The sequence below is a fragment of the Peromyscus leucopus genome, chromosome 8b, assembly GCF_004664715.2.
Source record: "Peromyscus leucopus breed LL Stock chromosome 8b, UCI_PerLeu_2.1, whole genome shotgun sequence".
In the NCBI taxonomy this organism is placed as follows: domain Eukaryota; kingdom Metazoa; phylum Chordata; class Mammalia; order Rodentia; family Cricetidae; genus Peromyscus; species Peromyscus leucopus.
In genome coordinates, this window is record NC_051086.1 from 29,474,863 (window position 1) to 29,499,900 (window position 25,038).

At 43.3% G+C, this 25,038-nt stretch overlaps 1 protein-coding gene across 5 annotated transcripts in view; it reads right to left on the reverse strand.

The window, feature by feature from the left end:
* The window catches only part of Marf1 (meiosis regulator and mRNA stability factor 1), a 48,617-nt gene that overhangs the window by 10,829 nt on the left and 12,750 nt on the right, over positions 1-25,038 (reverse strand). For all 5 annotated transcript variants that reach the window (XM_028858407.2, XM_028858408.2, XM_037201225.1 and 2 more), the window contains 14 exons: positions 21,344-21,766; positions 20,768-20,925; positions 20,525-20,683; positions 19,267-19,456; positions 17,847-18,025; positions 16,547-16,627; positions 13,280-13,516; positions 13,072-13,191; positions 12,402-12,577; positions 10,757-10,977; positions 9,880-10,022; positions 9,571-9,704; positions 8,206-8,408; positions 7,184-7,411 (listed from right to left, as the gene is read on the reverse strand). In XM_028858407.2, coding sequence (XP_028714240.1) covers positions 7,184-7,411; positions 8,206-8,408; positions 9,571-9,704; positions 9,880-10,022; positions 10,757-10,977; positions 12,402-12,577; positions 13,072-13,191; positions 13,280-13,516; positions 16,547-16,627; positions 17,847-18,025; positions 19,267-19,456; positions 20,525-20,683; positions 20,768-20,925; positions 21,344-21,766 — 2,652 coding nt within the window. The remainder of the gene's footprint in view (positions 1-7,183; positions 7,412-8,205; positions 8,409-9,570; positions 9,705-9,879; positions 10,023-10,756; positions 10,978-12,401; positions 12,578-13,071; positions 13,192-13,279; positions 13,517-16,546; positions 16,628-17,846; positions 18,026-19,266; positions 19,457-20,524; positions 20,684-20,767; positions 20,926-21,343; positions 21,767-25,038) is intronic.

Consider the following 25,038-nt stretch of genomic DNA (forward strand, 5'->3'; position numbering starts at 1 on the left):
ACAACTGTAGCCTGAGCTATATTCCTTGTTCCGGATCCCTGAGGGGGTGGGGGGGTGGGGGGGTGGGGGGGGGGTGGGGGGGTGGGGGGGGGGGGGGGTGTCCTCGGGCTGCACTTGCACCAACTCATTCTCTCTCTTGATGAAGAGGTCAATGCTGTCGGACCCCCAGGGGGTCCTCGTGCTGCATACACTTCCAGCCCTTACTCCTCTCTTGATGAAGCGGGCAGTAACCTGAGCTGACTCATAGATCCTTCTCCAACCTTGGGGTTGACTAGGACTGGAGTCTGATCCTGTTTCTTTAATTTTTTATTTTTCTCTCGGCGCTGCAGCCATGGGACGTAGGGGCTTCCTCCTCATGGTTCCATTCCTCCTCTGACAAATGCCTTAAATATTCCCAGATACCATTAAATTTGGCTGCTTGAACCCTGATATTTCACGGGAATTATCTAACTTCTGCCAGCAAACAGGCAAATGAAAAGTTACCTTATCCCCAAGCTTTCTACCGAAGCTCTGAACCCTTCTCCCTCCCATTTCTGATTCTTTCCCTGCCATGTGCAACCACTTCTGTCTATCTGACTTCCGCTCCACTCTCCAGTATTGGGTGGGCATCTTCTGCCCAACCCTGGTTCTCACCTTAACTCACCTTAACTCCTCCCACTCGTTCTCAAGCTGCCCTGAGAAGCACAGACGGGTCTGAAAGCAGGCTAGGATGCATGCAAATAAGTTTATGATCAGGACCCACATGGGGATCACAGTAATCAGGATGGATGGCTCTTTAGCCAGAGATCAGTTTATACCCTGCCTCCTGGCAGGTCTTCCTAAAGCTGTCCTCAAGCCAGCAGACATCAAGGGAAAAAAAAATTCAAGACATGGAATAAAATCTGTCTCTTGTCCCCCAGACCTCCCCAATATAAGGGCTAAAACTTAAGCATCTGGAGAGCAAGGCTCCTGACCCCATAGGTGGGAGTGTCAGCTGTGGTATTTAAGGTATACCAGGGGAGAAATGAAAAAGCCCGAGAACAGAATTGCCAAGTGCTGGCACACGCTGTCTGACTGGCTCCCAAAAGCTGCTGGGTCCCTGTTTTAACTGCAGGGGGAAAAAAAGAGGCCACTCTGGATAGTACGTGCCCTGCCAGGCCATCAATTGAGCCTTGTTCAAAGTGCCACCTAGAAAGACAACCGGTCATCTGACTGCACCCAGGCACCAAGGGACATGGGAGCATCAAGCTAAGACCTCCAGCAGACCTCTAGGCTTGGCCACAGGCTCGCTTGCAGGGAATCCAGAACGCAGCATGGAAGTGATTCATTTCCTTCCTTCTGGACAACAGAGCCACTAACCCAGTCCTGGGAGTTTTGGGGTCTCACCTCTCCTCGTTTCCCTATTGTTGGGGTAGGGAGGACAGCCTTAGATTTAATTGTACTTTCAGGGTTACTTAAATGGGAAAAGGTTTTCCAGCTAAGGTAGGAGCTTTCATTTCATTGCTCCCTCCATGTGCCTCACTCCAGACCTGTCAGCAGTACTTCTTCTCCTCATGCACACAGACAGGGCCCTGATCTCTGCCTTGTTCATAACTCCAGAAGAATGAGGTCTCACCCCACAAAGCTTTTCTCTTCCTGGTTCCCTCTTCTAATTAACTGCTCAGCTAATGGTTACAGGGCCACCACAGAACTGGAGTCCAGGGATCATCAAGTAAGAAACTGTAATAGTTAAAAGGTATTTACACCCCCAGACCCAAAAGTATCTGGGCTCTAAAAAATTTTTTAATATAATCATCTATTACTGTTAAATGCTCTCAACAATTGATCACCTCTCTCTCCTGGATGCTAGACTAGTAAAGGAAACAGGTGCCTTAAAATAATGTCTCTGATAAAACTTATCTCAGGTTAAAAAAAATTAAAAATTGTTCCAATCTCTCCGTCTCTCTTGTTAACACTAACCAATACAAGCAGAGTATTAAACACTATAATGGTCACTAATTTTCTCATAGCTGCTTCTTAATATGTTCAAAAATTTTCCCAAGCTCCAGAAACCAGCTTAAGTCCATCTGGACAGGTCGAATCTACGTCAGATAAGTGCCAAACACAAACTCCCCTGGTCTGGGAACACTCTAAAGAAAATAAAAATAATGATTCCTTTTTTCCTAAACGTTCTCTGTCTTACCAGCATCCTGTCAGATACAAAAGCAGCCAGAGTGTGAAGCCAAGAGGGATGAACGGCTCCAAGGCAGCAGGACAGCCCACCATTCCAGGACGCCTACCTCCCCAAGAGCCAACCAATGCCCACCAAGTCAGCTGGAAGCAGTTTTTCTGGGAGGAACGACGCCCCCTATTCCTATTCAAAGCCCCTTGCTTTTTTATAATAAGCAAAATGTCTGGAATGTTAGAATTCTGCCCTTACTCCAGCTACACATGTGCAGTTCAGGGTCTTACGTCATCAGTGTGCACTGGCGACTACGTGCACGTGGCGTTGTCATGTAATCTGCGCCTTAAAAAAGCTGGACACAGACCCCACCCTCACTCTGCTCTGCTCCCTCCCACCCCCACCCCTCTCTCTTTTTCCTCCCGAGGCCTGGTCTTTTTATCCCTCCTCCCGTTCCTCCTAAGAAAGCTCTCTGTAACTAGGTAGTCGTGGCCATGGCTCATGACCTTTCCACGCGGCAACCAGCGCCGCCGCCAGCGCTGTTTATCATTCATTTCAGAACTGACATGCGTCGGCCAAGCTAGTGACTAGGCTTGGTGAACACAAGGAGAACTGCACTTTTCTGAGTGCTAATTTTAAAGCTGACATTTTCATCTGTTATGTATCTAGCTGATCATTTCAGATTCTCAAGGAGACAAAGAACTTAAGGGAAGGAACCTGTGAAAGATATATGGCATCGTCTGGGAACCAAATACTAAGGCAAAGACAAGTGCTTGGTGACTGAGAGAGATCATTGGCCTTCAGATGCAGGACCTGCCATAAACCTTAACTGCAGGTAGCAGAGCTCTGTGCACTTGTACCACCGGCCAGTGGATCCACTCTTCTCCCTTAGGCTTCTTCCCCATTGGCTTTGCTTTCTCTGCAAGAACCAAAGGGCTCATCACCTACATTAAGACCCAAGGGATCACATGCTTGTCCTCTTTAGGACTCTGGACTCACCCCAGCATCAGCACATCTTTATTTTTCAGATGCACTCTGGACTGAGATAGGAACATAGTGCATTCAATTAGTCAGCAGACACAAGTCCAGAGGGTTCATGTCACTTTCTCAGGATCCCAGACCAATTACCAATACTGCTGCTTTTTAAGAAAACCAAACAAAACTGTTTCTTTGATTCTGCTGAAACCCATCTCTTGATCTCAAACATCTAGGACATGGTTCAGAAATAACAATGCTTGGAGCACACCCAAGGCTCTTGTAGACAGCTTGGGAAGCTGTGCCTAGCATTTCCCTCAAGCTCCTCATGGAGCTCCAGTGGGCAGCCAAGACTGCACTGGGTCTCTCACCTTTTCCTGCTTTTGCTAATTGAACCAAAATTCCCATTAATTAAACTTTGGCTCTGGTTCAGAGTCTTGATCCGGTTTTTGTGGTTTTGAAACAGGGTCTCATTGTAGCCCAGACTGGCCTTTGCAGGTAGCCAAGAACAAGTCCTTCTCAACCCTTTAAGGAATGGAATCCACCTCAAGGTGGAGACACACCCTTAACTCTTCCCTCAGTTAAGAAAAGGGCTGGAGAGATGGCTCATTGGTTAAGAGCACACTGTCTGCTCTTCCACAGAACCAGGTTTCAATTCCCAGCATGACAGATCACAACCATTTGCAACTCCAGTCCCAGAGGATCCAAAGCCCTCTTCTGGCCTCTGTGGGCACTGCAAATACATGGTGCACACACATACATGTAAGCAAAACACCCATATACATAAAAAATAACAAATGTTCTTTAAAAACTGTTTATTCAGTTGTTCAAGAAAAAGACCCAGCTAAATGATGTGTGGGTTCATCATAAGACAAAGTACTTTTCCTTCCCAGAATTTCCAACCCCCACCCACAAGCCACTATGAGGCATGGCTGTGTCTACCCACCTTTCAGTCTTGACTTGGGAAGCCCTATATTCCTTTTTCTCTTCCGTCTTTTCTTTCGATAGAGCCAGAGCCTAGGAACATGTTCCCTGGTACTCTGAGCTTCCTTACATTTTCTGTAAAACTACCCTCCTCACCATGTGGCTGACCTCTGTGCCAGCTTTTCAAATAGTATGGCTTTGTCTCCTCTCTTTTCCACTCTTCTAGGTACAGCAAAATTTACAGCCTGCCTACCTGGTTTTTCTTTTTTTAAACTCTAATTGACCTCAAGCTTCCATTTTGAGTTTGTTTTTAGATTTTTTCTTCAATAAGACTAAAAACCTCAAGAAGAAACTCAGATGTCCTATTTCTTGGGGATAAGTGCTGGCTCTGCCAGACTCCTCAGGGTTTCTGGCAATACTAATTGCCTGCCTTTTAATGATGTAACAAAGGAAAAGACGGATCTGCTCCCAAACTTCTAGACAGTACTACTTTCCTCGATCTCTCCTGTTTTCTCTCAAGTCTCAGTCCTTTTTCACTTGGTTCTGTTTCTCCTTGTATGCAGTACTGAGGACTGAACCCAGGGCTTTGCAAGCTGAGCAAGCTCTCTACTACTGAGCTGTAATTCCAGTCTTTTTATTTTTTTCAAAATCAGAGATAGAGTCTTGTTAAGTTGCCCAGGCTGGTCTTGAATTTCAAGTATTCCTGCTTTAGCCTCCTGAGGTCCTGGGATTATAAGCCAAGCTTCTGTTTCTCAAGTTGCTGACCACCTTAGCACTAAGGGGCCACTAGTTCACTGGCATTCCTGTCAACAATTTAAGTTCTTCTGCCCCTAAGTCCTTTTTGTTTTGGTCATCTAGCCAGCTCTCACCATGAGCCCAGCCATCAGCTTCTGAACCTGCACCTGTGTGATATGCCAATGGTGGCTGTCTCTATCATCCATCTGTGAGCATCAGCTCCCCATGTGCACAATGTTCCTCATCCTTGACTCCACACATCAGACCTTCTCTGAGCTCTTCTACCTTAAGCCTTGACTCCTCTTCTCTTTAAACAGCTACTGTAACCTTCCATTTAATGATAACATAGCACTCTTTTCCTGGTGACAAATGCCAGAATTAGTTTTACTAGGGCCGACCTAATAGCCCTCATTCTTGTGAAAGATTAAGGCTTCCTTCTGGTCCACCTCCACCTCCTCATCATACTACCCAGAAGCCCTTTCTCATCTGTGTCTACTCATTTCCCAGAAGCCCTTCTTGCCTGTGTCTGCTCATTTCTCAAGTCATCCTTCTTTGATACTCCCAAACACACTCAATTGCAGCACCTGAATATTGGCCCAGCTGCTCATTAGTTCCCTTCATCCCCTATATCTAGCTGCGGCCATCATCACGTTTTTCCTCTCACAAGCAAGCTAGCCAAAAGCTGTGGCAAATCCTGCTGCCATTTTCCCTTGACACCTCATTGCTGACCCTACTCCAAGTGCTGTTCTCAGCAGCAAGCCAGTCACCTCTACCCACCTAAGTCTCATGGAATGCAACTGGCCACTCCCCTTCTGTTTCCTCAAACCTATTGGCAATCAGTATATAGCCAGATTCTCTCTGTGCCTCTGACTGATGGTGCCACCACTTCCTGCTTCCCTTTCCATTTCTTCCTCCTGGCAATTATTCCCTAGTCCTGTGCTATAGATGTTCTGGAAACTGTCCAGCAGCTCTACCTATAAGTGGGAAAGGAAAGCATAAGAGGGCAGGGAAAAGGAAGAAGGTGCCCTCTAAAGGAGTTTTGCAGCCATAAGGGTGCTGCAAGCCATAGGAAAATGTAATGAAATTCAGCTACTATCACAAAAGCTACTTCTCAGAAAAGCCAAAGACTTCTCCAAAGGTCAAGCCATGGCTTAAGAACCCTTGGTGGTATTTTAGCTTTTGTATGTATATTAGCTGGTTCTTACAGTGATTTTCTTGTAATGCCGTGTGCTTCCTAGAACTCCTAACAGTGTATTTATCTAAAATGCCTATCAAGCATCCAAGGTCAAACAAAACAATACCTGTCTCCTAGGTCAGGCAATAGTTTTATTTCTTGTGCTATTTAGGGTGAGACCCTCCTTTCTTATACAACCTTACTAATAAGATCCCTCACTTCTTTCCTAACCACTTCTAGGAATGTAGACTGAGCACATAGATCCCCTTTTTGATACACTAACCCATCACTAGCACTCAGCTGACGACCTCTTTTACCACTCCCATTTTGGGTTGTAAAACAAAGCCTGGTGGTCACTGCCTGAGGAAAATTCTTACCTACTTTTATGACCCCATAAGAATTCAAGCCTGATGACCTTGCTCTGGCAGAGGATCGATATTGCTTGGGTTTATAACTGAATACTTCAGAGACTTGAGAGGACTCAGAGGTATAAGAAGATGGAGAGGAAGAAAGGAGTGGAGAACTTGAGGATGGAGAATGGAGAGGGAAAAGGAGGATTTTTGATCAGAGAGTACGTGTGGACAGGATGGAAGATGAGGAAGAACCAGACTGGGAACTACTAGCTGGGTAAGAACAAGATGAGAAGGACCAAGATGAGGCAGAATTAAGACGAGAGAAATCAGGCAAGAAAGGAGCTAGGCATGAGAATAGAACTAAAGTTGTGTTGATAGGATTTTATCTCAGAGGAATAAAGTAGACGAACAAAGAGCTTGGTGTACTTAGATTCATTTTCCAAAAATAATTCTCGCCATTTGTAGTTTCTCTCCTGAGTCCCTGGGAAGTATTATATTAAGACTGGTCCTTTTAATATTATATAAGACAAAGGCAATTCTAAGCTTGTGCTTATTCTTTAGATGACCCCTAAATAAGTCAGGATCCATGGAAGATACATGATACAGTTTCTCAGGAATCTTGGAAACAAAGAACTCTCTGGAAGGATTCAACTTTACCTGAGCATACACACCCTAGGGTAAAAAGTGACCTTGTCAAGTTCAGAATGGTCGTAAATAAAGATATATAAGGAAGACCATGAATCTAAAGTATCAAATCAAGCTACCTTGTATTACCTAGTAAGGCACACAGCTGTGACACACAGAGTACAGAAATTCTGTGTGTACTACAACACCCCATGTGGACCATGACACAGCCTACTCAGTAGAAGGACATCGGCTTACCTTTACAACATGGCACAGCTTTTGTGTCAAAGCAGAGACTGAGCTGACATTGTAGTCTTGGAGACGAAATGTATAGCCAAAAGTTTTAGCATATTCTGTAAGCAGATCTGTCATCATAAGGCAGTTATCTTTTTGGGACCGCAGAAGCTTAACAAACTGGGCAGCTAGAGCTTTGAATCGCTCCACTTCGGTCAAAGTCAGGATTTTCTCTTCTCCACATTCCAACACCTTAAAAAACACATAGGGAGGAAGGAGGGGTTTGAATACATGATTGTATGTAGAGTTAAATAGCATGGAAATGTACACATTGGTCACTTAAGATGGGAGTGTGGTTATGGAGGTGCAGTTCTGCAAGATCAAAAAGCTCTTCCCTGGGCACTCAAATACACATGTAAGACATTCCTTTTTCTGGCGGTAAATTCTGGTATACATCTTACAACAATAAAAAGTTTTAACAAAACTTTGGGAGTCAAAGACCACGTTGATAAAATTAATAACAGAAATCCAACCCCACTTGGAAGAGTCTATCATGAATTCCCCTGACCTCCAGCCAACGAGATTTGGGAAGCATGGTGCTGCTCAAAAATACCCAGTTTAACATTTAAACAATCACATCTCACAATCACTCTAACACAAGTTGAAGATTTTTGTTTGTTTTGTTTTTTCGAGATAGAGTTTCTCTGTGTAGCTTTGCACCTTTCCTGGAACCACTCACTCACTCACAGGCTGGCCTCAAACTCACAGAGATTCACTTGGCTCTGCCTCCCAAGTGCTGGGATTAATGGCGTGTGCCACCACCGCCTGGCGAAGATTATTTTGCTGTTTAACCCAGGCTGGCTTCAATCATAGAATTCTCCAGCATTCACCTCATAAATTCTGGGATTACAGAACAAATCCCCCATTTGTCTAAAATTACTAACAGTTTTAATGATGAGACTATTTCAAACTCATAACTAAAAACAGTAACAATACCTTCCTATACATTGCTCAGAAAAACAAAGAATTAGAATCTCTTCACTTACTTGTAAAATCTCAGGTATGGCTTCCAAAAGTTCCACCAGCTTGGTAAATCCATAATATGCAAGTTTGCACTGCCGGCCAAAGTGGTGGTGGTAACAGGGAATGAACTTGTTAAAGGGCATCCGGAAGTGGGGCTGGTGGCGCAGCAAGTCCACAACATCCTTGGAGAACTGCTTTGTCCTTTCTATCTCATCCTGAGTTCGTTCTTTAAAACACAAAGCACCTTAGACATCAGGCTTCCACTTACTGTGTTTAGTACCGGCCTGTAGTGTGTTACTGGAGTCACAGAGGTCAGCTTTGCCTTCCCCAGCCACACAGCCTACAATCAACTAGACACTTGGTACTAGGTTCTTTGCCAGTGGTTCTTATACAGGCTCAAGGCATAATCATGAGAAGTGAGGTTGCTACTGTGGGAGGTGAGAGACACGTGTCATCACCTACAAGACAGGAACAATTTATAAAACCTGTCCACTACACCTATGTGAACAAGACAGACAGAGGTCTAGGTCTTCAAGCAATACAACGTTACTTCTATGAAATCACACTTCTGAACATTCACATTTTTGTTTATTCATTTGATCTTCAGTTCAAAGTTGCCAGCAGAAAAGACTATTAGGCATCAAAACTTTAACAAAATTAAAGAAAAGAAAATTAAACAATGATCTTCATTTCTATTAATTTTAAATTCACTAGAAGAGAACTGGGAAAAGACTCTAAGCTTTATTTAACTCTGGAAACCTGTGACCTCAGGGACACAAAGACACTCTAACTGGTAAGGCAGGGGAGTATGATATAAGTAACAGGTCTGTTTCCCAGACTTGACTGTACTGAACAACTGAAAAGACAAATGCCACGTTTCAATGATTTGTTTTCTTCCAAAGTATGCATGGTGAAATAGTTCTCAGAGCTAAGACAGAGTCTCCATCAGGTGACATGGACACTAGAAACTGGGGCACACAGTTGGGAAGCATTTAACAAAGTGTTGGTTGCAGCTTCTTCTCCCCTTTGAGTAGATTCTTAAGAAACCAGTGTGCTTTCTTATAGGACACATGGCTTCCTTTCCTCCAAAGAACACAGGTTCTGTGTACCAGGCAGTTTTACAAACCACACTTCTCAGGGAACCATTAAGAACCATGGAAAGGGAGAGAAAAGGGCAACCTCCCCTAAAAAAAAACAAAAATCAAAAAACTATTTCATTTAAAAGTAATCAATGACTAGGATCATGTCTGCAATCCCAACACTTTCGGAGGCTGAGGTCAGAGTACTACTCTAAGTCCAAACCAGCCTTGGCTACACACTGAAGTTGGGTCTCAAAAGTACAATAAAAACAAAGGCACTACTGAGATAGACAACATCCCTCCACATACCTCTTTTGCGGATACAAATGACCATGTCATCATCTTGTTGGGACAAGCAGATGGTTGTGTCTGGGATCTCTGATATGATATCCATCAACTCACAGACACCATATTCTGTGACATCCCAGTCCTTTGAGAAACACCTATGTTTTAACATGGGAAATGGGTAAAGATGGGTAAAACTGTTGTCATAGTAACAAGCTTCACAAAACTCTGCTTAACAGAGACGTAAGAGGACTGTTTAAAGCTTGTGGGAAGAAAGAGCATTAAAAAATGTGCTTTTTTTTTTTTTTTTTTTAAAGCTTCCCATCAACTCACCAATGATAAGCCTGTGAGAATTCTTTCACAACGACCTGCTTGCTGGCCTGGGACTTGAGAAGTTTTAGTAAATTCTGAGTAAATCGTTTCACTTGGGCCCTATGTGTAAGGGTCAGCAGACGCTTGGAGCCCATTCCAAGAATCTGAAAATGAAATGTTCTGGTTACTTATACTATGAAGAACTCAAAAGATATGTAGTGTCAACCTCGTCTGTCTTCCTTGCTTTTGTTACTCTCAGAGTATCTCCCTCTATGTACAATGTTTGCAATTTGAAATGGACACAATTCAACATGTATAGTTAAAAAGAACAATGGCCCAGCTGTCTGGGACCAGGTTCATTTGTTTTCAAAGTGCTATTGTCTCAAATGATCATGTGAGCACAAAGAGAAAGAACACATGCTCAGTTTGGATGACTAATTTCAACTCTAAAAGATAGCTAAAGTTTTTCAGGCCTTTTTAACAAGTGGGAAATTATGAAAACACTGTCATCAGGGGAAGTTACAGGCAGCCTAGATAGGACTCAATGCTAAACCCTAGTCCAGTGACTAATGTCCAACTTATGAAGGATAGAGCCCTCAACTCCCTGGTAGGTACTAAGCAAATGATGATTACAGCAGCCCCTTGTAATGAGCATCACAGAGAACACTACTGGAAAGGTACCAGCCCATAGACACTGGAAGAAAAATGCCTACAGGCCTCTAGGGAATTCTTCCAGGTTGGAAATTTGTAGTTTCCTCAAAACTTGGGAGGGCGCCTGCATTTTGAAGCAAGCTCTTAGAGAAATAAGGTTACTATTTGTCTGTGTCTTTGGCTGTGGCAGCTGAAGTCATGGAAGAACACTCCTTTCTTTGAACAAATAACCCTTCCTACCCTTTACCTGTAACACATGAGGCACTGCTTCTAGTAGCTCAATCAGCTTGGAATATCCATAATCTGAAACCCGGCACTGCTTTGCAAAATGGTGATGGTATGAAGGGATGAAATTGCTAATTGGTAGTATACAAGATGGTTGGTTCTTCAGTAAATCAATGACTTCTCTGCTGAACTGGATCAGCTGGGGATTACCCACAGGACTTTTAGAACGCAGAAGCCAAGGGTCTGGAGAAGGAAAAAACACGAAGACCTCAGGCATAATTTCACTGACACAGTGAACATAGTGTGCTCAATATGCAGCAAGCTGCTGTTTCAAGTTTCAGCTTGCACACACAGGCGCCACATAACAAAACAAACAGGCCATCTTACTATAGGCAGGCAAACTATTCCCCCTAATTCTCAAAAGGTGTCAAAGGAAAGCACAGAGTATTCTAGGGTTACGGCAGAAGTGAAGTTGAACAAGGATTTCTCAAACTACACTGGCTATATTTCAAAGATCCATTTATCATTTGGACATATCGGTAATATTTTTCAGACAGTATAGATGGGCCCCAGGCAGGTGACCCATGAGAATGGAATTAACCAATAATGGAGCTGAAACATTAACCAGAAAGCTATGGGAGGCAGTAACTAGAGCAGGACAGAAAACAGACTGAGAAACAGATCTAGCTACCTACTTCTTCCTGAGACAGTCTCATTATGAAGCCCTAGCAGGACTGGACCACACTATGAACAGCAAGCCTTCTGTCTCCTAAATGCTATGATAAACAGGTCTGCACCATCACACCTCACAAAAACAAAAAAAACCTACGTTGAGCTGGAATAGTGGCAAATGCCCTTAATCTTAGCATTAGGGCAGGGAAGGCTGAAGCAAGAGGATCCATGAGTTCAAGATAAGCCTGGGTTATACAAGTAAGACACTATCTCCAATAATTATTATTATTAGTAGTAGTAGTAGTGATAATAATAGTAATACAAAACCTAAAAATAAAACGTTAAAAAAAAATCAGACAAAAATCTTTATAGAAGTGAAAGGGATTTGTGGACTAATGTCACAAGACACAAAGTGGGCCTCCCATGGGTACTACGCAGCTTGAGACTGAGGGAGGGAGAGGATGGATTCAGGAAGGAGCTTCTGCAGAGCTCCCCAAGAGCTGCTGACTCAAGCTCCCAGTTCCCTTCTCACCTTTCCTGTACAGGAAACAGGTGCAAGCCTAAAATGGAAGACACATTAGGGCCAAGGAGAAGGAGTGTGTGTGTGGGGGGGGGGGGGGAGAAAGGGAGGGAGGGAAAGAGACAGACAGAGAAAGAGAGAGAGAATATGTGTATGTGTGTGCATGCACTCATGGCATGGCACAGCTTGTGAAAGCTGGTTCTCTGCTTCTACCATGTGGATCCTGGTGCTCAAACTCAGGTTGTCAAACTTCATGGCAGCTGCTTCTACTCTCTGAGCCATCTTGCTGGCCCAACGCTGGTATTTTCAAAAGTCAGATTCTAACAACCCCTTAGCATCTGGGGAGTTTTAAGATCAGAGGAGACACTTTGGTGAAAATGGTGCTGCTGTTTGAAATCAAAACCACAACTTACTCCTGGCCTCCCTGTAGACAGGTTGGAGCTTAGGCCTTAATCCCTGACACCTGCCCACCTACCAGTGTTGGGAGGCGGGGGCTTGTTGTGAATCCACTTCACTACTTTGACACCATTCTGGGCAGTGGCAATGTTCACTCCTGGAATGCAGGTGATGAAGTGCTCTAAAGGGACACCCCTGGGGCTGTCTTGGATTATTTCTAGGTCACCAAACTCCGCAGCATAGCAATCTGGAAAGCTGAAGGGGGTAAAGGTTAAATGAAAATAATAAAAAGGGCAGTGTAGGCTGAACAGCAGGCTTTAATCTGTATCTGCCAAGAAATAACTGCTGTAGTACTGGCCTCTGTGACACATTCTAACAGCTCTAGAAATTCCTGGGCAGTGTTCCGTAGGGAGTTAAGTATAGAATTGGCCTTTGGCTGTGGCCTGGTGTACTCTGATGAATGATTTTCTCTCAGCCTTGGAACCTGAACACAGATGAAATGATGCACTTTATTGGCACCTGTGCAGCTTTCAATATGGATGCACCTTTTCCTGCAGAGAAGAAACTGTCCTCGTTTTTTATGAAATTCAACATAAACCCTGTTTCTTGTTGAAATATTGAGTGCAGGGATCCATTTCTCAAAATTCAACCCCAGGACAGAGCCCTATTTCTAATCCTTGGTTCAGTCAGTAGGCAAACTGCAGGAATGACCCTATAACACTCTACTTCCAATGGCTAACATGGCTCACCTTAGCAAAGGCACAGTGCCCTCATGGGTCTGGAGAAGACTATGAACTTGAGGTGCAAACACTTTCAAAGAGAGGACCACAAAAGGAATCTTGTAAGAGTCTGGATCAAATTCATGTTCACTGCAGGAAAGACAGCAAGCAGTGAGCTGACACTTCTCAGGAGTGGAAAGCATTCCTTGCTCACACTCTCTGGAGGGCGCTGATGTACCTGAAGTTCTTATTAGAGCAGTGCTGCCTGCAGACAGGTTCATGATACTCCAACTCTTCAAACAGAACTGGGCTGCAGTTTGTGGAGGAGCCATCATGTGACTGGGAAGAGCCTAGGGGGCTCTGGCGGGCCTGGCTGCTGGGTAAGAGACGCACCAGCGGCCCAATTCCCTGTTCACGGATTGCAATCGTGTCTGTTAATTTATATAAATCAGACACATTTAACTTGTGTCCATACCTAAGAACAGGAAAGAGATGTTATCTTAGAATACTTTTCTTTTTTCTTTTTAAGATTTATTTATTTATTTATTATACATACAGTGTTCTGCCTGCATGTATGCCTGCACACCAGAAAAGGGCACCAGATCTCATTACAGATGGTTGTGAGCCACCATGTCGTTGCTAGGAACTGAACTGAAGATTTCTGGAAGAGCAGTAAGTGCTCTTAACTTCTGAACCATCTCTCCAGCTCTAAAACGTTTTCTTACATAGAAACACCTGACCTGTTTAAATAAAGAAACATAGAATGGCTTCCCCATCTCCCCAAGAGTGACATGAAACTACTGAGCTCATTCAATCCTGCAGCCATGTGGTTCCCTGCCAGCTACAACAGTACTCTCATTTGGTAGCTCCTTCCCCCTCCAGTGACCTCACCTCAAGTGTCTAAGATGTGAGTTCTCTCAACTGTTCACTCCAACCACTGCCCTCTGAAGTATACTCCTTTTGAGAGATGTTCTCACCCACACTGACCTCAACTGTGAACCATTGTCCTCTATACCTGGACTCCTCAACCCTGGCTTGGATTTGCTATAGCTGGAGCATAATGGCCCAGGCTCTGGAAGCAGACAGATTTGAGTTCACATGCTGACTCTACTGCAGCCTCTGTAAACTTAGTCAAGATAAACAACCAGTTTGAGCCTCAATTTTGCTGTCTTTAAAACACTGTGATAACTTGTACCTCACAGTGCTGAATGAGGATAGTGTGTGATTAGGCACAGGTGGAGCTTGGCCTGGGTACTAGCAATTCCTTCCTACCTCTCCAGGTTCCATTGCCAGTTCCCCACATCCATCAGTCTTCTTTGGGGTCTCCCCACAGGGGGAGATAAACATTATCTCTATGCTCTCTCACTGTTGGTCCTAAACTCTCCGTTCCTTTAGAGTGAAAATAACTGGTCTCTCAGGATTGTCACCAGTAGTCCCCAAACCTCACCCTGCTTTCTCAGCTCGAGATTCCCCATGTCTGGCATGTTCTCTTTCCACATACTTTCCTTATCCCACCACCCTCACCACTGGGACCACGCTTGCTTCCCTGGCCTTCCATCCAGTTATACCTCCCTCGCACCTCTTCTGGCTCTATCTGCTTCCATGCCCATCACAATGCCTCTTCAGCAAATAGCAGCCAGTACTTTCAGAGCCAACATCTCTCTCACAGAGCCTCCAAAATAGCACTCCAACTCTCTAGATCGAGACTCCAACAGTGCCCCAAACTTCTATGTCCAAGACCTAACACTTACTGTGCCCCCACTCAAGCTTCATGCCCCTGGTTCCTGTTTAACTGCCCCGCCATGTTCCCAGATCAAATGTTTTCTATCTTTTACCTTGCCATTTGGTTTCCTACCCAACACCAGTCATCTGTTCCTGATCCACAGGCACTTGAATTTCCTCTTTCTTTAAAAAAAAAATTATTTCATGTGTATACATGTTTTGCCTACACGTACATTTATGCACCACATATGTGCAATGCCCTTGGAGGCCAGAAAATAACATCATATCCACTGGATATAGAGTTATAGGTGGGTGTGAGTTGCCATGTGGGTGCTGGAAATTGAATCTGGGTCAACTGCAAGAACCTCCTAACTACTGACCCATCTCTTTAGCCCAGTGGTTCTCAACCTTCTTATTCTGTGACACTTTAATACAGCTCCTCATGCTGTGGTGTCCCACCTCAGCCTAAGTTATTTTTGTTGCTACTTCATAACTGTAATTTTGCTACTGCTATGAATCACAATGTAAATATCTGATATGCAGGATATCTAATATTTGACCCCTGTGAAAGGGTTGATTGACCTCCAAAGGGATTGCTACCCACGAGTTAAGCTCTAGTCCACCCATCCATGCCTCCATCCATTTACTTAGTTTTTGAGACAGTATCTCAGTCTGTCCTTTGCACAGCTGAGTATGTCGTGAACTCCTGATATCCTGACCTCCACTCCCAAATGTTGGAATTACCAATACGTGTCACCAGGTCTCAAAGAGACTTAAAATTTCTGTGGCACATAATTCCTTGTAGTCTAACTGCATCAGCACAGAACTGGCCCAGTGCAGAACTCTTCCTCTTTTTCCTCTCCTTGAAGATGGTTCTGACCACCATACCTCTCTGCTCACCCCCATTCCTCCATCCATGCAGCGGCTCATTCATTACTCATGGAGTAACTGCCACACCCCTGTGCTACCTTCCTTTGGATCTCTAAAGCATTCTCTCTTCCCTGAACCCCCTTTTCACTGACATTTCTCTTTGATTCACAGAAGAATTTGAGAGATTTTCTCTTTCCTTCTAACAAACTCTTTGGACCCAGAACCATGCCCTTTGCAAATCTGCATTTTCTGCAGTGCCTCAGCTTTTCATAACACCTGTTGTGCACTGTACACTGAAGATTCTAGACCCTGTCTAAAGTATAGAGCAAGCTCACAAGTGCCATTCAAAGAGTAATAAAACTAGTTGGTAAAACAAAATAAAAGAGCTTAGCTTTGAGAACTGTGGTGGTTTGAATAAAAATGACCTTCATGAACTCATAGGGAGTGAACTATTAGGAGATGCGGCCTTGTCAGAGGAAGTATGTCAATGGGGGTGGACTTTGAGGTTTCAGAAGCTCAAGCCAGGCCCAGTCTCTCTCTCTTCTTGCTGCCTGTGGATCTGGATGTAGAATTCACAAGCTCCTTCTCCAGCACGATGCCTGCCTGCCTGTGTGTCATCATGCTTCCCTCCAAGAGGATAATGGACTAAACCTCTGAAACAGTAATCCAGATCCAATTAAATGTTTTCCTTTATAAGAGTTACTATGGTCATAGTGTCTCTTCACATCAATAAAACAGAAAGTTGAGTCTAAATTTGCTAAAAATGAAAGTTTAAAGAAAGTGCTAGATTCAAATTTCCAATCTGGTCAGTACTGTCTCTGTGAGAAGTTCCTTAGGGGTAAGCATAATAGTTTTTCATATAAAGTCACCAATCACTACTGACTGTATCAATGGAACAGTAAGCAGTACTTACCTCTTTTCATAGATGTCTATAAATTTAAAGAGAGGCAAACAACAGGCGGGAGCATCCTGAAGAATAGAGATTGTTTCTGCACTGTAGGACAAAAACCATGAGTTAGAGAAGGGACTATTCCTGTATATTACAAAGTATATGTATATTTTCTTCTTTTTTTTCTTTCAGTTTTTCAAAAGATAGGGTTTCTCTGTGCAACCCTGGCTGTCCTGGAACTCCCTCTGTAGGCCAAGCTGGCCTTGAACTCATAGAGATCCTCCTGCCCTGTCTCCCAAATGCTGGGATTAAAGGTGTGTGCCACTACCACCCGGCCAAAGTATGTTTTTTAAACGTTCACAAAACTAACACAATGTACATGCAGAGTGAACTTCCTAGTTTCTGATATGTCAGAGTTTACTTTTCAGGAAAGTTAAAAAGAAAATCAAAAGGATTTTAGGGACAAGTCAATGAAAGATTATCAAGTCATTCCCTGGGATTCTGTGGGACTCAGTAACAGGACCACATCAGTGCAGCAGAAAGACATGGGGTCTCCTGAGGACAGGGGCAGGGGCACACACTGGGTTTTAACTTAGAGTGAAGGCAGAATAGCTTGAGTTATCTCTTGCCATGTGTGTCTTATGTGTTAGATGTATGGAACTGGGATTCCTGCATGTGGTTGGACATGTAATTGCACACTGTATCTTCATCACTCTTCACAAAAAACATACCAAAAGTACTCAAAGAAAAACAAACAAAAAAGCCCAACCTGGAAGGGTGATTAGCCTGGAGCCACAGGATTAGAGGGCTTTTCTCCAGTTCTCTTACTTCCCCAAATACTGCAAAAACCTGAGTATTATTTTTATTCTAAGGAAAAAACAAAAAACACCAACAACTTCAAATACTGTCCAAATACAAATCAGAGAGGTCCTTAATATTCCAACACTCAGAGTGAATCCTATTTCACTAGCTCCCCACCACAGCGGGATAGCCAAAGCAGCACACACTGACCCAGTCATCAGGGAGACTCTACACTAGGACTCCTGCCAACACTTTACCCTTTTCAGGCTTCTGGGCGTTACTGTAGGGGTGTGCTAGTCTTAGAACCTGTTCTGGGTATACAGTATGCTACTTCACTCCCAAAGGCCTACCAAGTTCAAGTTTGAAAAAGAGCCAGAGGGTGGATTTCAAACCCTATTAATTCACAATAACCTTTACTGCATCCAAGAAGATTGGAAATGTGGTAAAATATTTATTATTTTTCAAACTGTTTGTGAGTCAGTTGTTATGTCCTGATGTGAATGTCTTGGATGCTGTTTTTTACCTTAGTAAAGATAGTGACTTGCTGGTAGCTCCTGTGGAGAGCGAGACCAGAATCTTCTTGCTGCCAATCTTGTGCCTCTGGAGGCTGGTCACTGCACAGATTGCTTCTTGCAGGTTTCCCATCTGCACAATGGCCTTGAGCTGGTAATCGGTATGGGGACTGAGCTCAACACTCTTGACCTACAATAGGACAAAATAAAACAGAGCACTACCAGTATCTACCCAGAGCTTGTCATCTTAAAAAATGAGAATGAACTATTGAGAAATATGCTAGTATATGTCAGGGCCTGCATGAGGTAACTTGTCTGAATGAAGTACTACAGGTGACCAGAGTGCAGGTGATCTTCAGAGAAGATCTAGCCTGGCCAGTCTGCCTGTGTGCTCTGGCATATGTCAATCAGAGACCAGTGTTTCTGTGACTCTGCAAAATCCCAGGTTTATAAAAGGTGCACTTTTTAGCAAACTGCACCTAAACACTGGACTGGGTACATTAAAATATAATGAGAAATAGCCAACATTCCTTTAGACCAGTAGTTCTCAACCTGTGGGTCACAAACCCTTTGGGGGTTGAATGAACCTTTCACAGAGGTCATATATCAGATATCCTGTATATCAGATATTTACATTACAATCCCTAACTATTGTTAAATTACAGTTATTAAGTAGCAATGAAAGTAATTTTATGGTTGGTGGTCACTACAACATGAGGAACTGTATTAAAGGGTCACAGCATTAGGAAGGTTGAGAACCACTGCGTTAGATTTTCTGTACTTCTGGATGTATGCAGCTCTTAGTCCCTCTATCTATTAGACAGGCACTTCTCATGACTAGCTTCATTTTCTCTGGGGTGATATCCTAAACTGTGTGTTCTATACTTCTTCCAACACACAGAAGGGGAAAAAGTTCAAACCTGCCCAGTCATACCCATGTCCTGGCTGTGGTTCTGTGTGTACATTAGACCCTCTGGTTGATACTAAACTCCACCAGGGGTAAAACCAGCAAGGACAGGAGTGAAAAGGTGGTTGGGGAGCAGAAGCTGGAGGAACCACTCAGCAGTTAAGAGTTTACATAGATTACTCTTCCAGAGGACCAAAGTTCAATCAAAGCATCCATGTTGGGGGGCTTAAAACCGCCTATAACTTTAGCTCCAAAAGACCTGACACTCTGGCAACTACATACATCTGCACATACCCACACAGATACACACACATCCACATAACTAATTTATATCTTAAAAAAAAAAAAAGAGTGAAACTGGGTATTGTGGCTTATGCCTTTAATCAAATCAACTGGGAGGCTAAGGCAGAAGGATCTCACATACCTAAGACTAGTCTGAGCGACAGAGTTGAGATCCTGTCTTAAAAATGCCACCCACTCCCAAAAATTCAAACTAATTACCCTAATAACAAGAGTGAAGGTACCTGGCCATGCCTGGAAAAGGCCTCCTGGAGGAGCTGCTGCAGCTCCTTCCGGGACAGCCTGTAGTCCACGTTGCTGACCTGGATGTCAACACCATTTGCAAATGGGTCTGGGCAGTCATCACTGCTACTAGGATTGGCAACGTTGAAAGCAAGTGGCAAGGCTCTGTTTAAAAGGTTTGGAGACATACTCCTGCAGAAAACACACAAGATGTGAACAGTTCTAGGCAGTGGGTTCTGCCAGTTCGGCTTTGTCTAAAACTACCAATAAAAGACCTTCCTATTTGTGTTGCAGTGGATTGTACTTTAAACCTATGCTGATTTAGGCTTACTGTCTAAAGTACTATGAGTTGACCTCAATAAAAATTATTCAATGTCAAATGTTATTTCACAGAAATATTTAAAGCAAAATGAAGAAAATGCAGGAAGCCTTCTTAAATTAAAATTCCACTCTGGGCATTTTAGTCTTACAAACTTAGTCTCTAATACTTAAGGTTTAACCTCCTCTGATTTACAAGGCCTACAATCACACGTAGGGCAGGCTCTGGTGACACTGTTACATGAAATTGTACATTCCCTTTCTGCAGCGATTTAATTTTTTTTCTAAGATAAGATCTCACTAATTAGCTCTTGCTGTGCTGAGATTCAGTATGTAGACCAGCTGAACTCAATCTCATAGATCTAAGATCACTGCTTCCCAAGTGCTGGGATGAAAGGCATGTGCCACTGTGCCTAGCTTTTCCAGTGATTCTTAACCAGCTCTGCATAGCAAATGCAGTGTAAAAACAGGTCTTTGTGGCAGCTCTGTTTGCCAAGTCTCACAGCAGCCTCCCACAAAGCACCATATTAAGAGCAGCCAATGCACATCTCATTTTGGCTTCCCTCAACACAAAGAGTGTTAAAATGTTGGTTGTTTTTATTCAAGGCCCTACCAAGTTAACACAGGTTGGCCTTGAACTCATTTATGTAACCCAGGCTTGTGATCCTCCTGTCTCAGCTTCCCAAATGCTGGGAACTAAGTATGTACCACTATACCTGACTATAAGGACATCTTAACGTACTTCCCTATTGACATGGAATCACCTCAATTTCCAAATGGAGGAGGGAACAATGGAGGAAAGCATTGCCTCTGAATGTCAGCTATGGTAACTTTCAGGGAGGGACTGGCAGGGGAAATGGCAGATCTGTCTCAGTGTCTAATATAGTGACCTGTAACCTTCCTGCTGCACATTCACCCCGTGAGTGAGAAAGCTGGACTTACCTCGGAGACCAAGACTGAGAGGTGAGCAGAGGACTGACTTGCCTTGAGGCGATCAGCTTGCTGAATGCAGATGGATAGCTCACTTGGAAGACAGTTTCCTCTCTCTCCTTCTTCTCTACAGGAGAGCTGGCAACAGTCCAGGAACTGAGGTTCTCTTTTCTAACAGGAGGGAGAATTTGTAAATGTCACAGGTCTCCCATGGTTTCATAGAAGCAGTGACCAAGAAAGAAAAACTGGACATACTTCTGACTGCTTCTGTAAAGTGGCTCCATCAAGCCTGTGTTCTTCAGGGTGGGCACTGAAGTACTTAGACTACCATTAGGTAGTGCTGCCAGCCTCCCATGGCCTTGCTGGTGCTCACTGTTTCTGCTGCCAGTCTTTGACTCCATTCGGCACAATTCCTTTAAAGACACAAGTGGAGCCAAGCGGTGGTGGCGCACGCCTTTAATCCCAGCACTCAGGAGGCAGAGCCAGGTGAATCTCTGTGAGCTCCAGGCCAGCCTGGTCTACAGAGCGAGATCCAGGACAGGTACCAAAACTACACAGAGAAACCTTGTCTCAAAAAAAAAAAAAAAAAAAAAAAACAAAACCCAAAACAACAACAACATAGAAAAAAACAACAAACAAAAAACCAAATCAAACCAACCCTCCCCAAAACAAACACCTAAGTACCTCAGATGGGTTAGATACTATACAGAGAGTAAAGCGACTAAGTTTCAGCAAAAACAAAAGGACACAACAGGAACTGGCAGGCACAGGACACACAGAAAGAAACCAAACCTATCATAAACTTCAAAATGCAAGAGATATCAAAATTACCTGTAAACTTTTAATGTTTATGTTTTTTGTAGCAGATCCAGAATTTGCCTGCAACCCTTTTCCAGGCATGGCTTTGGCACTGGGTGACTGTTCATTTGTGTCTTTGATGAGGCACAACTTTGTGTTAACTTTTTTCGGTGACTTCACTTTATCGGCAATTGCATTTGAATTCTTGGCTTCAAGGAATTCTCTATGCTTTGGAGTTAACGACACAACGATCCTGTTACCAAAGACATCTTCATTTTCCATTCGCTTCTGGGCCCGCTCTGCACTGTCTTGGTTTATGAAGCGGAGAATTGCACTGCAGCCTGTGATACTCAGCACTTTGCCACCACAGTTATCAGACAAGCGCCTAAGCCTGTTGCTGATGCTCTTGCCATCTTTATTAGCTGGTAGGTTATAAACATAGAGCAGAGTGTGGCACTGCAAGCACAGGGAAAGTGTTACTTCAGGGTCAGTCAAAAGCACACATTCAATTTCAAAACAAGAACAAGTGTGATCTCCACTTCCAACTAACTCACACAAGAGGTAGGGACAGCAACTCTGACAGGAAAGGGTAAACCTATTCAGTGTAACTAAATGATGTTTCCAAACATCAGTTAGGCATGGATAAACTGAGTGATTCTGTTTCTATACATTGTCCAGAAGAGACCAACCGAGAGACCAGTAACTAGCTGCCTGGGGTGAAAAGGGAGTCAACACCAACTGGCAGACATCACATGGAAACCATTTCAAACTGCAAGTGCAACTTAGTAAATATTAAAAACTAATGAGCCAGGCTGGAGAGATAGCTCAGAGGTTAAGAGCACTGACTGCTCTTCCAGAGGTCCTGAGTTCAGTTCCCAGCAACCACATGGTGGCTCACAGCCATCTGTAATGAGATCTGGAGCCCTCTTCTGACCTGCAGTCATACATGCTTTATACATAATAAATAAATAAAAACTAATGAGCCTACAGAGCGAGTTCCAGGACAGGCCCCAAAGCTACACAGAGAAACCCTGTCTCGAAAAACAAAACAAAACAAAAACAAAAAAACAAAAAACAAACTTAAAAAAAAAAAACCACACACACAAAAAAATCCAAAACAAAATAAACAAAACAAACAACAACAAAAAAAAAACAATGAGCTGTACATATCAGTCAATAGCTGGTTACTTCTGTGGTCAGAACCCTTCCAGATATCTTGGCATGTATGTATCAAGAAATAGGGCCAGGCAGTGGTGGCACGCACGCCTTTAATCCCAGCACTAGGGAGGCAGAAACAGGTGGATCTCCTGAGTTTGAGGCCAGCCTGGTATACAGGGCAAGTTCCAGGAGAGCCAAGACTAGAGAGAAACCCTTCTGGAAAAACTGAAAATAAATAAATAAATATAGAAACAGGATTTGGGGGTTTAGCTCAGGGGTAGAGTGCATGCCTAGAAAGCACAAGGCCCTGGGTTTGGTCCTTGTTTCCAAAAGAAAGAAAGGAATAGAACTGTGAAAATGCTAGGAGAATGAAGATATTCAAGGGCAACAGCAAAAGAAAAAGATTTGCTAAAAAAGGTTTAGTAAGGCCAACTATAGGCAGATACCACTTTTTTATCTGTCATACTGGTAAATATTTTAAAGAGCACTCTCTTTAAATAGGAAGAGACAATTCTCACTGATAAGAGTAAGAATCAATGCCACCTTCTTGGAGGACAAGAAGGACCTTGCCAGTGACTTCTGACCCAGAGCCACCACAGGTGAGAATGACAGCCTGGGTCAGCTGCTGCAGACAGTAAAAACTGAGTAGGAAACTTGTCCAATAATAGGCAGACTGCTTTAACAAATCCAGGGCCAGCCACAGACATGCTGTCAGTCAGCATTCTTTTTTGTTTATTCATTCTATTTTAAGACAGGGTTTCCTTGTGTAGCCCTGGCTGTCCTGGAATTCACTCTGTAGACCAGGCTGGTCTCAAACTAAGATCTGCCAGCCTCTGCCTCCTGGGATTAAAGGTGTGCACCACCACAGCCTGGCTTGTCAGTCAGCATCCCAATGCTTAAAATTACGGGCAATTTGTACCAGTATTCTATGTGGACATGGAAATACATCCAAGTTATGATACTAAGCTTTAAAAAAGACATGTGACTTTAAAATTTCTATATATTTTTAACATTTAGAGAACAATGCTAAACTGTACCCAGTGGTCCCTCCCCCTCAGGGTAGGACTGAGGTTTTGTACTCTAAGCACACTGTTCTTGTTTTCACACTGACATTACTTTTGTAATTGGTAACTTCCTTTTTACATGAGTTATGTCAATCATCAACAAAATCTCACTCTTCCTGTGACACCTAAAACTCAAAACCCAGGCAAATACAACTTACTAAAGGGCTGGGCTGAATAACAGGAAAGAAAAACTGTCATTACCACTCTAGTAAATGAGAAAGCTTCCCATACAACTCCATGTTTTGGATAATTAATCTTTTTTAACCATAAGGCCTCTTACATGGAGCAAGCTCTGCCAAAATATCAATGGCATTTCTAGTTAGAAAGCACAAGATAGCTACAGAAGGGAGGTAATGCAGCTCCAGCCACAGGTCCCCAAAACAAATATGGTGAGATAAGAAAGAGGCTCAAAAGACTGCAGTAGGCTGTGAGGCTATTTCTTGAACCAAAGTCTGCAATCCACAATGGTGAATGGTCCCTCACATGGTTTTGACTAGGAGAGACCCTGGGCTTGCTAGTAACTGGGACTAGCAGATGGGCTGGGAGACCTGAGCCCAGCCTCTGCTTTGCTGTGGTTGCCAACCTGCTTCTTTCCTAAGTACTAACTTCTACCTCCTCCTGGGAGGATGCAAGATGCCATCCTTTCTCCTTGTTTTTGATAGGATCTCACTAGTGAGCCCTGGCTGGACAGAAGCTATGTAGCCCAGTTGGCCTGGAACTTGTGATATCCCTGATGCTAACTACTAAATGCTGAGATTACAGGCATATATCACAAGTACTAGGCTGGACAGGGCCATTTATAAAATATACTTGGAACTGTAAAGTTATTAAATTGTATATTTAAATGCATTTAATGTATGGGAATGTCATTCTCCTGGAATACCCACACTGGAGGTCCTTTCCATCATTGTTAGAATTTTTTTCAGAGTTACACAAGCATTCCCCAAACAGCGTACATATGGCTCAACACTGTGGCAATCATCCTTACCCAAATCAAGTCTAACAGAAATGCTGCTCCTGGGAATGTGTTCACACTCTCCTAGTATGTATGGACTACAACATCCAATGGCACCAATGCATGACAAGAAACACTGTAAAAAGCACAGCCTCTGCAGCCTGCTGCAGTTTGGGAAGAAATCGCCAGAAAGATACACAATTGCTCTGCTTATCTGTAGCAGACACTCAAGTGCATATGAGCTCTCACCATGCTCTCCACCCATAATACCTGAAAGTAAAACAACTTATAACTCTTCCACTGTTTCATTCATTTGATAGAAAGTACCTTGGAGACAATAGCAAGTGCCTATCTCTGAGATAAAAACACAAGTTGGTTCTCTAGGCAAGTTTGAAAAGCACTAAATTTTATTTATTTATTTATTTATTTATTTATTTATTTATTATTATTCATTTATTTATTTATTTTATTTATTTATTTACCATATTTATTCAAGACAAGAATTTGAGGTTTCCAAGTTTATTTCAAACTCTGATCAACCTCTTGCAAAA